The sequence below is a fragment of the Passer montanus genome, unplaced genomic scaffold, assembly GCF_014805655.1.
Source record: "Passer montanus isolate IOZ18808 unplaced genomic scaffold, ASM1480565v1 scaffold3, whole genome shotgun sequence".
Classification (NCBI taxonomy): domain Eukaryota; kingdom Metazoa; phylum Chordata; class Aves; order Passeriformes; family Passeridae; genus Passer; species Passer montanus.
In genome coordinates, this window is record NW_024367707.1 from 751652 (window position 1) to 766684 (window position 15033).

General features: G+C 34.8%; 1 protein-coding gene across 4 annotated transcripts in view; it reads left to right on the plus strand.

The window, feature by feature from the left end:
- DMD (dystrophin) overlaps window positions 1-15033 on the plus strand; it is a 1159435-nt gene that overhangs the window by 537956 nt on the left and 606446 nt on the right. For all 4 annotated transcript variants that reach the window (XM_039714180.1, XM_039714179.1, XM_039714182.1 and 1 more), the window contains 4 exons: window positions 281-391; window positions 3332-3505; window positions 5111-5266; window positions 8695-8865. In XM_039714180.1, the coding sequence (XP_039570114.1) occupies window positions 281-391; window positions 3332-3505; window positions 5111-5266; window positions 8695-8865 (612 nt within the window). The remainder of the gene's footprint in view (window positions 1-280; window positions 392-3331; window positions 3506-5110; window positions 5267-8694; window positions 8866-15033) is intronic.

Sequence of the window (15033 nt, forward strand, 5' to 3'; positions counted from 1 at the left end):
CTGTTGTTTTCCTACAGAAAAAAATAAATCCACATTCAGTCCCTTACCCATCTTTGTCACCCTCTGCTGTTTCTCTTGCTCTGAGAAGGCAAGAGCTGGACATGGCACTGCAGAGAGGGGACTGAGCAGAGGGGCAGGGTCACTCCCCTTGTGCTGCTGGCAGTGCTCTCCAGACTGGTACTGCTGCTCAACGTGGTTCAAAATCAACTGGTCCAAATAATTTGAATAGCATACAATTTTCCCTCAAACCTTACTGATTGCTGTCTGTTTTTTCCAACAGAAAATACAATCTGACTTAACAAGCCACGAGATTAGTTTGGAAGAAATGAAGAAACGAAACCGGGGTAAAGATGCTGCCAAAAGAGTGCTTTCCCAAATTGATGTGGCACAGGTGGGCAAATTTTATTTCCGCAATTTTTCCTTCACTCATTCAAATTAGTAGGAGTGGAACTATTAATCCACCATGAAGTGTTCTTAAGGTATCTCTTCTGCTTTAGCTCTTCCTTTCTAGCCAGAAAATCAGAGGGGATAAAGTTAATTATTTTAAATTAACAAATTGACTTTTTAAATGTTTCATCTTATATACAGGACTAGATTTCTTTGTTGAGAATATTTATGTTTCCTCATTTTTCATCCTTTCTTCATGCTAACACACCTTCTGATGGTCTCCATGGCAGCTGTGAAGTTGCCCATATTTCATCAGTGAAATGCAGGCATCAGATGGCTGTGTAAATAAATGTTTTTGAATTCAACAGCATGCAAGAGAGCACAACCCTTTCTGGGTGCCTTTTTTGTTAGTCCACCTCTGTGCAGACATTTTTTTTCTTTGTAAGGTTTTTCTAGTTGATTATGTCCACCAGTTTGAGTTTTGAAAAATTGGTGGAGGTCATCTTGAGACACTGCTTTGCTAACATTAGATAAAATATAAACAAAAAAGTGGTAATTTACATGCATAATGGAAATATCAACTAACAAAGCAGGTAGAAGCTGAGCCTTCTGTTACATATATTTATGACTATATTTGAACTCTCTGGACTCCCTTCTTATCATAAGGAAGGATGCTACCTTTAGTGATAAAACACATTTAATTTGTCTTCACTTATTATTTTCTGAATAGCATTCTCACTTATAAATAATTTTCTCCTTTTTTACACGAAGTAATATTTCTAATTTGACATATTTATTCTATTATTCAATTACTCAGGCATAAAGTAAACAACTATTAAAATAAATAAATGCATTGAGATTTTGAAGCAACTGGTAACTGCAGCCAAATTTATCCTGGCTTTTTAGACTATTGTAGGCTGAGTTGAGTTCTGATTTTTAAATTTAAGGGGAAAAATATGATCTGGGAAAAAAAAAAATCTATTTGTACCATAGTGATATAGTGCCTAGTTAGTCCTAACAGACTGAGAATTGCTAATGAATAAAAAAGCTTTTCTAATGAATGCTTATTTTTTGAAATGTTTTTCTGGTCAACTTTTTGAATACATCCCCAACTGTCTCTTTTCTAGACTGACAAATATGTTAAACCATACTGAGACTTACAGATAAACATCTTTCATTTCCCATTTGAAACATTTAGATTTGTTTCAAAAATCTAAAATTTTTGAAACAAAGTGAGCAGCAATGATTATTCAGGTACAAAATGTCTTTATACATTACTTTTATGCTGTGACAGGTACAAAATATTTTTGTTTTCTTTATGTTCCAAATTGTTTCAAATACCCACTTTTCTTATTTTGCTGCTTTTAAACACTGAGATAATATTATTTTTAAACTGTTGGTGATAAAAATAAGTATATAATATAGCTGTTATTGTTATCTGTGGGAAGTTAAGTGAGACTGCTAAAAAATAATTTAGATCCCACTTGTATATCAAGCTTCTTTTTCCTCCTGAAGATCCTCAGTACTTTTCAGTTCTTCATTGACTCTTCACAGATGTCTTTAGTTTTCTCTGCTATTAATATTGTCATTCTCTCTCTTTCTAAATAACTTTTAATGTATTGACCAACACAAATGACAACAGACACAGATGCGGCAATACAAGATTCTCACAGGATTTGACCTTCATCAAATTGGAGAGAATTAAAAACTAATTACATACAAATTTAGTGTACGCAAACACACTGAAGAAAACTAAGGCCACTTATTCCTACCCTTGATCCCTACTTTTATTCAGTTGTCCACTTAGTCATAGACAGGAAGACTTCCTTTCTTGTCTCACTGTATCTGAATTTCATGAAAAGTGTTTAAAGAGGAAAGTTGTTGGAAGGAGCTGCTGGATATTTACACCCTTTTCTGTGGTGCCCCAGGTTGTCTGCTGCTCATGATTTCCGTCTCCTTTTCAGAAATCTGATAGATGTGGGAAGGGGTTTTACCAATGCCTATGTATAGACCAATTCTGTGCCTTGTTATAGTTTTTCCTCGAATCTGTATGGCACAGACCACACTGTAGTAGAATAAAGTGTCCAGGATTTGAAGATAAAAAATCTGAAGTGTGTTTGCAGATGCTGAGTTCCTATTTAATTACTTAGCTATTTCTTAATGACATTTATTCTTTTTTTCTGTTCCCAAGACAGTTGAAAAACTTATTCAATAATACTTCACTCTGTACTTCTATAGAGAAATTTGTCCTTTTTCAAGTAGATAATTAAAATTCCTTTTCTTTATTTTTAATTATTTCCCCTTCCCCTGAGCTAGGGGTCATGTGAGCAAGCAGTCTAATTAGTGCACAAAGATAGAAAATTGTGAAAATGGTGAAATTAGAGACCAAGCTTGTCACAGATTTTTTCTGCCTTCAAATTGCTTTATTTTTACTCTAGGTTAGGCTTTTTTAAAATTCAAATACAAATCAATTTTATACTCTAAATCTTGGGGTTTGTGCTAGACCTACTTACTGCCAAGCCACATTTTTAGGTTTCTTTGAAGGACTAAAAGTTTTCTTCCTCATACCAAGAAGGAGCAACTGATAGAGTTGAAGAGCATTCACGCTGCAATGTGGATGGCTCATCCTCAAGTCATTAAATGTCTTCTCCCCCGACCCCCAAACATTTGGCATACTGAAAAATATAAACCTTCTCTCTTTCTTTATGCATTTCTTTTGCCACAGGCTCTGCTGCATCCAGTGCCCTGGATGGTGGAAGAATTTTTATCCTCCAGTGGACATCCAAAATTCTCTGCCACTGGCATTTTCCCCAAACGTTTTATACTCTTTTAATAAGTAATTGCTGATTGACAATGTATACTAAGTATTCTGCAACAGGACTAAGACTTGTCTTCAGCATTGATTTGATTTCACACTTTCTACTTTCCCACGTTTCCTTTTCAGAAAAAGCTGCAGGATGTGTCCATGAAGTTTCGCCTGTTTCAGAAGCCAGCCAACTTTGAACAGCGTCTCCAAGAATGCAAAAGAATTCTAGATGAAGTGAAATTGCAGGTGCCCAAGCTGGAGATGAAGAGTGTTGAGCAGGAAGTAGTACAATCACAGCTGGACCATTGCATGGTGAATATTTAGGATGCTGACTTTCTATTAGCTTTATGCAGAGAAAGCTAAAATTAGAGATTACAGTCCTTAATTCAGTTGCACAAAAAAATCCAAAACCCAAACAACCAAACAAAACCCCCAGAAAAACAACAAAACCCTCTTCAAAACTCCAGACATGCACTTTCACTCTGTGAGAATACCAGTCAGGATTCCTTTGTAATTCCCAGTTCCTGTCATGCAATTTAATTTATCTCCTCATATTAGCTCTATTTTCTGCAACATTCTACAGACATGGAACTCTGTGACATAACCAAAAGAGGTGTTATGGGACTCAAGTCTATTTTAACCAGGAAACACAAAGCATAATGGAAAACCATAGATTAAAACTTCCATGAGATGGCATGCTATGGCTTTCTTTCAGTTCAAGAGCAAAAGAACACCTGAATATTTCTTAAAGAATATGAGGAAAATCTGTACATATCTCTTTACTATCACTATATTCCTGCTCCCCTTTACACTTGAAGGGAAATAAATCTAAACACTGTTTTTAATGATCATAAAAAGAAGATTATAACAGCAAGAGTAGCTGATTTATCTTTTTTTATTATTATTTTTTTTTAGCTGTGTTTGTTTCATTTCTTGGGGGTTTTTCTGTGGTTTTTTTCCCCCTGTGGCAATGGCATGCCGAAGGTTATCCCCTCCCAACCTCTTTCAGATGTAAATGTAGAAAGAATTTAAATTTAAAAAATAAGCAAAGGACAAGTCAATGTTATTGCTTTACATCTTTCATTTTTCTTAAATGAAATTGCTCTTAGATTCATATTCTTGTGAGAATGACATCCTTATTAGAATGATGTGGTACTTAGAAGCTCTGTACTGAATTAATATGTCTTCACTCAGCAGCTGGCTTTTACAGCCCTGATGTATTTTTTGGAAAACTTATAGTGATTTTAGAGCATCTTCAACTACAAGGATTCTCATAATGTTCCTTTTTTTCAAAATCTAGTTGTAGTATATATTCAGAATTTAGACAATGTGCATTGTACAGCAGCTTCCTAATTTGTTGCCCAGTTTTCAGGAATGAAGAATTTATTATTATATTAAGCACCTAAAAAGGAGTTAGACTAAATACATACTACTCTAAGTAAATAAAGTAGTAATTGTAGGTACACCTCATTTTGTTACTAACTAGATTTTTTTAGAGTATGACACTTATTAAATGTAGGGGTATTCCTCTATCCTTCCATTCTCTATTTTTATCAATGTGAAAAAAATGACAGATTTTAAAAACTAGTGGGTATTTGTAGTTCAAATACGTCCAACATTCTGTATGAGTTGACAGAAGATATCTGTTGGTATTTTAAATACTGCATTATCTAAGTTTTAAAACACCCTGTCACAGCCTAAACCAATTAATAATGATGTGTATTTTCTCAGGTATAACATTTCTACCAGTGAAATTAGTTTAATTAATTAGGTTTTAGTGACATGTCGTTGAGGTCACTGTTTGTAAAGATGGACTGTTGTGAATTTGTTCATTTGGATTCTGAATGCTTCCAATGGTCCTTTATAGTTTTCATGTTTTAATGGTTGTGTTTCACTTTCATATTTCTATTTGATTAGAAATTATATAAAAACCTGAGTGAGGTGAAGTCTGAAGTGGAAACGGTGATAAAAACTGGGAGGCAGATTGTTCAGAAGCAGCAGACTGAGAACCCAAAGGAACTGGATGAAAGGCTTACAGCTTTGAAGCTGCAATATAATGAATTGGGTGCAAAGGTAAGTTCTGTATTTTTAATATAAAACCATGTACTGGCAAAGTGAAAAGTAACCTCAGAGTGGTAAGTAAATGGGATTTCTTACTGGATTTTCCTTTCAAGGTTCTTCCAGTGGGAGAGAAGGAGTGGAGGCAAAGGCAATCACCAGCATGGCTATTCAGTTGCTCTGAAGAAAAAATCAACCACCTAGAAAAAGAAAAAGATTCCTTTATTTCAATTCAAAGTTTTAGTTTCTTATTATTGTATTTTTTACCTGCTAGTTCATTGGTTTTTAGAGTTCAGATGGGGGATGTTATTTCATTCTGATGCCTCAAAGAATCACTTCAGATTTGGAAATACTTAGATCAAGTTTTACTTATAGAGCTGCTTCATAAAAGAGAAAAATCTACCTTTTAAATTACTACTGCCTCTGACTGTATAGATCTTAAAGTATACAATTTCCTTTTCTTGCTGTTCAAAAATCTGTTGAACAAAAAACTCTTGCCACTGGAGCTTTCCTCAAGAAAGTTAGTTATTGCAATTGTGCAATAACTAAACAGAGAAGGATGGACAGGCTCTTAGGCAATATTACCTTGAGTCAGAAGAGATATTGTGGCATTGTCCTAAAGAGGACTTCATCTAAATAATTAAGTTAGCACATATCTTTCATTACTCCTTCATTACTCTTCCTCTCATTAGAGCTATTCAAGGAACTTCTGAAAACTATAGGATGAGAGTGAATTTGGTGCTGTGACTGGATGAATGAAAATTGTGAAAGACAGATAATACCTGCCTGTTTGTTTCTAAAATTTATGCACTTGAAAAACACAAAACAGGACAGGAAACAAATTCTTAATTTTAAAATTATAAATTATTCAAATAATAAATTATTAATAGCTAGGAAAATGAGCCCATGGTAATACTGAGAGCCAATATGCGGTTTAAACAGATACTGAGACTCAAACCCTGGTGACTACAGTACAATAAAAAAAAGTAAGAGTTATGTTACTTTTGACAGAGATAATACTCATTAGGGAATCTGAATTTAAACAGTTCTCTCTTTCTAGAAAATAAAGATATTAAGAGACATCAGTCTTTTGAGTGTCAGGAAAACTGGAGTCTGCTTCAGTAGGTGTGAATAGCTGTCATTTGGGATTGGATAATATGTTTGAGCTCTCCATTATTTTAGAAATAGCTGTGGCATTTATTCCTGCATTATGTTTAACTTAACAGCAAACAGGTGCTATTATTGTAGGAAACCTCTCTTATCTAATGAAGGTATAAAAATGTACCATTAGGGAGCCATTAGTGACTTGAAGTGAGCCATATTGCAAATTGATGTGTCTCAAAAATTTGCAGTGCTGGGCTTAGCTCTGCTGCCCTAGGTGGAATTTCTCACATTTAATTTTACTCAGCATGGTAATTAACAGTTTAAGAGAAAGTCACAGAAGCCCAGGTATATAGAAATAAAGGAATTGAACAGCCATTATCAGCACTAATTGATTGCATTGAGAAAAAGACTTTTTAAGATAAAACTAACAATAGTTATAACTAATAGTAAATCTCAGGAATGAAATTTATGGTCTGAGGGTAAAACACGTCTTCGAGCATAGGTTCACTTGTGTGATTTTGTAGGTAGTGTTTCAAGAGCCCCCTCATAAATAAAGTAACTCAAGATCACATTTTCTGACACAGAAGGCCTTTAGAGGGCACTGTTTCCTATTTTTCTGTAGAAAATAAGTCTTTAGGTTTGAAATACTAACAAACAGGTTGATCAGTAAACTCTGGATACATGCAATGTATATGAAGATAGTGTATTATTTATATAATAAATACATGTTAAAGATGTATATAGGAACACAAATATTCTCTCTCTGTTTTGACAAGTATCAGTAACTTCATTTTATAATATACCAGGTGTTTAAAATTCATAAACAGGCAATCAAGCTCAGGGTAGTACACTTTGCATTGTATTTCTGCTAAGTAATGTTATTTACAATTGCTATTACACTCTTCAGAAGAAGAGGTGGAAAACCTGGCTCCATGTGTGAATGGAGCTCTAAAAAGCTGAGTTTTATGGTCCTTCCCAGGGATTTACCTCTTGGCCTGACTGTAAGTTCTGTGGTCTCATTTAATAAATTTGGCATGCAAGAAAGCACATAAAGCATATTCAGTGAAAAATGTTATGAGATTTCAGTAGTAAGCCTTTACAGAGTGATAATAAATTATCAGGAACACTTTATAGCTTATTCCCTAGACAAATCTCATCTCCTTACTCAGGGAGAGCAAAAGCCATGTACCTAACCTTGTAACATCCTGTTACATTTTAAAACCTCAAATTCTCCTTGGCAGTCGATCTACAAATCCATTTGATCATTGTGCTGCTACTTGTTCCTAATGGCAAAGTAGAAAATACTTTTAGTAGGTGCAGTTTTCTACCACTGTAGAGTTTTTTTTTTCTGTTTAAAAATACTTAAATACAAATCAGTGGCTATAGTCTTAATGTGATTACTATTTGACGTTCAAGCTAATTAGGAATTTCTTTTAAATATTATTGATTTATGGGACACTTTTAGTCTTCCTTCTCTGATTGAGTTTCCTTAAACTTCATCACAGCATAATTTATTAATTTTTATTTTTGGCTACTGGTGTTCTGTTGTCTATTATAGTGTAGATTCCCATCTAAGATCTCTTAATTTACTCTTCTGTTTTCTCTGCTAATGAAGTAAACACTTCCTCTCCCTGAAGAAATGCTGTATTTGCCCTGTTCTTTCAAAATGCTGTGTGAGACAGTCAAGGCAACATAAATACTCAGCCTTCCTTCCAGGTACCATGTACCAAGCTTAAAAGAACTTTGAAGCAGAGGTCATCCCTGGTATTTCACATCCAAAACATTCAGAAAATTAAATCCTTAAATGTGCTGCTTTAATTAGACATTATTCAGTGACATTGTGTTTCAAGATTTGAGGCTTTCTTTGACTGGTATTTCTTCGATGTAGCTTAGCTACACATTAAAAAACCTTGAGGAATGCCAGTTCCTATATGGCCACTTAGATTAAAATGTGCCTTTTGAAGGGTTTTGACATCTATTTTGTGTCTCAAGGAAACAGTTGAACAGTTAGTTCAGTTGTTCTAAACTAATTTGCTATGCACAACTTCAAAACAGAGGAGGAGGTTGTTAGATCCCTGTTTTTGGAGCTCTGTTTTTTTTAGTAGTTAAAACTCAATGCATCTTTATGCACATAATTTTCTTGTAGGTGTTTGAATTCTAGCAGCAGAATTACTGATACTGAAAGAACAAATCAAGCCATACTTATACTAAAAGTGCAACTTCACCTGTGGAATCCCAAGTCTAGATTTTATAGAAAAGTGGCCTATGGAAAGTGTTGTATAAAAGCCATCAGACCTGTTACACTGAAGGGTTAATAATCGCAATTATTCTTTCTGCAGGTGACAGAAAAAAAGCAAGAGTTAGAGAAATGTTTGAAATTGTCCCGGAAACTGCGGAAAGAGATCAATGCTCTGACAGAGTGGCTCGCAGCGACAGACGCGGAACTGACAAAGAGATCGGCTGTGCAGGGGATGCCGAGCAATTTGGATGCTGAAATTGCCTGGGGCAAGGTAACAATGTAACACACACATGTGAATATTGCAGAAAGATAGATTTCTTTTGTGATAAAGAAAAATAATTTAAAATTCTGGCATTTTTGTTTGTGGAACTTGGTGAAAGTTTTGGCATTATCTCGCCTTAACATTAACACTCTGAAAAGTTTAAACCTTCTTGTCTCTTCAGAGATCAATAGCACAATTCACCTTCACGTTGCATTAATCTTCACTGAGATGAATTTAAAGTTAGAATTTAATTTTTTAGAGTACTATAAATCAACCACCCAATATCCACGTAAGTAGAGATATCTTACACCATTTTACTCATGGTTAGAAAGGTATTAAATAGAAGATGAAAGATTAAAGATTCCAGAATACTATATACTGTACATGTTCAGATAGCAGCCAGGATATTTGTTTTCTTACTCTTAGATTTGTAGCTCATTACTGTGCATTCTTGGAGGCTTCCTACTTCCATGAGATTTCACCCTGAACTCATCTTTCAGGTGAAAACTCAAAGCCTAAATCAAAACTTTCCTCAGAATGACAGTTTAGATAAACATCTTACAGAAACTGAGAAATGCAAGATGTCTGCATAAAACAGTATTTCTGTGTGATGTTAAAACTTGGTGTGTTATCACTCAACAGTAGCTAATCTATTTTATTTTCTGCACATGTAAAAGAAATCCAGTCTAGCTGAGGTCATAAACAAACCAAGTAATCATTATTCACACATACCAAAATCTGCATTTTAGAGCACACTATGCTCAATATTATCCAAAGCTTTAAAATTTCAAATAACTGTGTGCAGACAGCAGCATTTTGAACAAATGTTTCTATATAATTTCAAAACCAAAAATAAATCCCCTTAAACAGTACTGGGGGTTTGTGGGAAAAAAAAACAAAACCAAAAAACACTTCTGCTTTGTTTAATGAAAGCCTCTAAATATTTTACTAGTTTCACTATGCATTATAGAAATAGTAATGAATTATACACAGGGAATCTTCCTAATCTTTTAATGGCAGTGAAGATTCAAGGCACTTGAGTGAAATTTGTTTTGTGGGTTATGGGTTTTTTTGTTGTTAACTAACCCTTTCAAGTTTCTGAGCTTAATAAAGTGTCTTTAGCCTTAAAATGTATTGATGACTTACAAACTAGTAACAATACTAGAACAACAATAACAACAATTTAAAAAATCCAGTCTACACATCTTCTGTTAGGTTTGGAGTTCTTTAATTTTTTATCATCAGTCTCTATGAAAGATAGTATTTTAAAAGTGATATCCAAAAATATCAACTTTCTCTCTTGCTAACTTACAATTACTGCTTTGACTACTGCTGTTTTCACTTTCAAATCAAAATCTAAATCTCTGCAACCCCCATTGTTCTCTCCTATGGTTGCCTGATGTTTTCTCATTTTCACTTGCTGCTTTTCTTGCAGTAAATTTTGGGCAGTTCTTCTCATTTCTTTGGACTGATGTTATGATCTTAGAAACATAGAATCTTGAAGGCTGGAAACAACCAAGATCCTGGAGTTCCACCTTTGGCCAAACGCCACCATGGCAATTAACCACAGCACTAAGTGCCATGTCCAGTTGTTTTGTCAACACTTCCAGGGATGGTGACTCTGCCACTTCCCTGGACATCCCATTCCAATGCTTAAATACCCAGTTTGAAGACCACCAGCTCCCACAGCTGTTCACATGAGTGACCCTCCAGACCCTTCCCCAGCTCTGCTGCCTTTCTCTGGACTCACTCCAGCCCCTCAATGCCTTTCCTGTAGTGAGAGGCCCAAAACTGGATTTCTCAGAGGTTTAAAGAGAAAGATTTGTCCTTAATATCACTTTATTGTTAGGTATGAACCTTAATGATTCAGAAGTTGCATAATTAGGACCTAAAACCTGATGATTAGTGCATCTGCACAACACTATTTCTGATCCACAGGTGCCTTTGGCCTCCCTGGCCGCCTGGGCACACCTGGCTCATGTTCATATCTGTTAACCAACACCCCAATTTCTTTTCTGCTGGGAAGCTTTCCAGTGACTCTCTAATATCCATAACAAAGGACAAATATCAGATCTTTAAGAGACAAATTAGAAAATCTTCATGTTTTAACATCTCCAAACTAATCTGCTAGGTGGTTAGACCATTCACCCGGTAAAATAATAATAATCTTCAGTGGTGACTGCACAGTACAGTTCTACTGAAACAGAAACATGCACTTCATGTTCCTGTCGATCCAGATGTATGTAGTTTCTCAGAGGTTTAAAGAGAAAGAGTTTTCCTTAATATCACTTTATTGTTAGGTGTGAACCTTAATGATTTAGGAGTTGCATAATTAGGACCTAAAACCTGATGATTAGTGCACCTGCACAGTGGGAAGTCTTTGTTATGTTTTAAACTTGCTACAACAAGTACAATATATCCTTTTTCTGAAGACAATAAAAAATGTAACAAGAGCTAATTAAAATAAGAACAAATTAACATGGAAAAAAAAGTATCAGACAGGAGCAATTCCACCTTCTAATCTTAAGGAGTGCTGTTAAGTATTGTGAATTCTCATGGTAACTGGTACATAAAGTTTTGAAGGAAAAACTGGTAAAAAGAATAGTTTGGCTTCAGATACTCCCCAAAGCCTTCACTACAATCATGTAGTACCTCAGCTCTTCCCCTTCAGTCAGTTTATCACTAAAATAAGAGCAACCAACTTTGGGTGAGAGCAGCTACCTCTTGGCAAAATATGTATGTACTGAGTGGCTTTCAAAATTCCATTTTAATATTGCCTTTTAGGAAATATAGACAAATATTTACGTATACATAAGCAGACTTCTAATGTGGAACAATCTAACAGGTAGTATATGTGGCAAATCCTAGACTTGCAAGTGTAAATATTTACAGAAATTATGTGTATTACGCTTTTTCCTGAGGAATCTGCTCCCACTAGGAGACAGTGCTGCATTTTATCCTGGACAGTTTAAAATTCTTGTGAGGACTTCATAAATAAGTACAATGCTGCTACTCCTATGTGGATTTCATTGAGGCATCACACAAAATTGTACATCAATAATTTAGTCCCCAGAACCAGAGCTTCACAGTATCTGATTAATGTCACAGCTTTGGGCTTTGGACTTCCTGGGTAAGTAGGCTGCCAAAGACAGTAACCAATGTAATGAAATGCACTGGGAGATGAATTAAGCCTAGCAGATTCCCATTGTGACAAAAGTCTGCAGAAAAACAAAGATGGAAAATGGAGAGGGAGAGAGGAGAATTCAATAGTGCAAATGAACTGAAAATTGGATGTGTGCTGCTGTCGATATATCTAAGCAGAGAGCTAATAATCTTTTTTCTTTACAGGATACGGAAGCAGTTATATTTATTAGTGCACTTATTTCTAATTCATTTTCAGCACCCAAGTCTTCTTAAAAGTGAAAATAACTCAGAGGGTTGAAAAGATAATTATAGAGTTGACAATAAAAGAAATCATACATCTGAATATTGTCTTCAAGGTATAAACACCTCAAAGTAAAAAGGAATGTCCATCTTGAATAGAAAATGAAGCTAATGAAAGATACCATTAATCTGGACATCAAGGGAAATGTGTTATTTGCTCCTGTGTAGAATTTTTCAAGGAATGGAACAAAAACTTGGCTGAGTTATGTGAAATGAGATGGGCAATATACTGAAGACTGTAATTCCTGCCTTTCTGCTCAGTAGAGACAAGTTAAATCTTTCCATTTGAATTCAGCTCTGTTTTTAATAGATAAGAAAAATGACATGCGGGTGGAAAGATAGTCATTAAACATCATATATTAGAAATCCATTTATAATTAGAATTCTGATTTAGTGAACATATTTATCACTGAAGACATTAACAACTGCAGGGTTTATTTGTCTTTTAATCAGGAACCGGACTGATAAGAATTAGATTGCCAGGAAACCATGTTCTTAAAAAGGAAATGGCAGATGGTATTACCAGGAAAACTCTGTATCACTCCCTACTATCAGCACTATGACTCTGCCAATGCTTTAATCGAATTTTTTAACACAGTGTGTAATACCAGTGAGTATAAAGTTGACTTAAAGTACTTAGAGTTACATTTAGCAACATATTTCCTGTCAGTAATATCCATAAAAGAAGACAAACTGTAAATTGTGTCAACTGATTCATAGTCAGTGGCCAAAATGCAATAAAAAATAAAAGATGTACTGTAAATAAACAAATAAATATGTATAATCAACCACTGAGAAGACCATAATGTCACCTTCTGATTAATTCTGCAATCCCACCTGTGAGAGCTGAGCCACCTAATTTCTTTTAGAAATATTCTAATTGCAAAGAGTATTTTCAAGTAATCCACAGATCACAGGCAGTGTAAAGGCACACAGAACTTTTCTTCACTCATTAATTGTTTTGGTTTTTAATCTACATATGTTTATGGTCATCGTAATTAAATTTGCTATCCCTGCATTTTCTTACAATTCTGGTTTGTTTGAAAAAAAAAATCATTAGTTCATTTTGGTACATAGTTACCTTATCATTATAAAATATAGCTCAGAAGCCCTTTTTACCACATCTTCAGAAAAACAAAACAAACAAACAAAATATTGAAATAATAATTTAAAAAACCCCACAACAAAACCAAAAAAACCCACAAAAACGCCAAGAAACCCATTTCTATGTAATTTCTGTTCTCAAGCATAATTAGTTTCTAGTTGGTATTTGGTGATGGGAGTGATGTACAAAAAACAATCACAGTAAACCAAAAACCATCAAAAAAACCCCCAAAAAAACCCAAAAGAAAGAAAACACCATCAAACAAAAACCAAAAAAAAATCCTCCCAGTTGTAACTGTTTTGTAAAAACCCCTGTAAGTATTTTTTAGTAAACTGAAAGATAGAGTATGTCACAACACAGTGGGATCAGAGATAGGACTGTGTACACCACTCAAAATGTAAATATCTGCACAGGGAACTGCAATTATTTGTGCTAACATGATTCATCCTGTCATCCTATGAATCCATACTTAAAGTAGGTAAAATATTACCTATGTATGCATCTACAAACGAGTTATAAATTCTCAGCAAGGCTCCTCCCTATGACTTTACATGCTGCAGCATGATTTCTCTTCAGCACAGATTTCAACCTATCCAAAGTTGTTTTTTAAACAGAACTTTTATTTCGTACTGCAGCTCCTTTCCTGAAGTTTTGATATATGAAACTGATACAAGGGAAGCTCAGCTTCTCCCTCTTCCCATTCTAATGTTTCTGGGAGGGGGATTAGAAACTAATCACCAGAGACATGCTCTGCATGCAAAGTTGCACCAGGGTCTGTCTGATTGCTTTTAATTTCCTGGATGGCAGGAACCTAGATGCCATTTCTCTTGGGAATGTTCAAATCCTGGGAGTTCCATGGTGGTGTAATCCCCCAGTTTTGATTAAAGAAGACTACCAACATTTTTCTTATGACCATGAGTGAGAAAAGAATAACGATTCCTTAAAAAGCAAATGAAACATTTCAGTCAGTGAAACACAATTTAATTGTTTGGGTCAGAGAATTTCCATTGTGGTATTTTGTACCAAATAGCCATAACTGGTACTTCAGAAAAGCAGAAGTACAGGAGCTTCTTCCAAAGAGGCACTTCAGAATTTGGTCTAACTGAAATTTGACTGTGGAGAGATTCACATCATCTTAACTCTTGTATCTGCTAGTAGATGTGATCCTAAATAGTGGCATATGTAAAGATAGAGAGATAGATACAGATATATATACCCTTAATATAATCTATATCATTTATATACGTATATTAATGGAGATATCGTTCCTGAAAGTATTTATGGAGCCTTTCTCTTCCAGCAAGTAATACACACTTGGATAAGATTTTATTTTATAAATGAATATACTAGTCTTAAGGGGGAAAAAATAATGTAATAACTTCATTATAATGATGAATAGCAGAATGAATGTCATCTGTTTTGGTGTTGTTCAACATTGCTGATAAATTTTCACAGTTGTAAGTGAATGCTCAGTGTTAGGATGTTTAGTTCAATCTTTTGTTTACATGTCTTTGTTTCCCCAAGATGCCATGATTATATCAGGAGAATAGCTTCTTCACAACTCCTACATTTCTGTATTTTATTTATGCTACACAGTTTCACCCTGATAAGCACACAAAATCAAAATG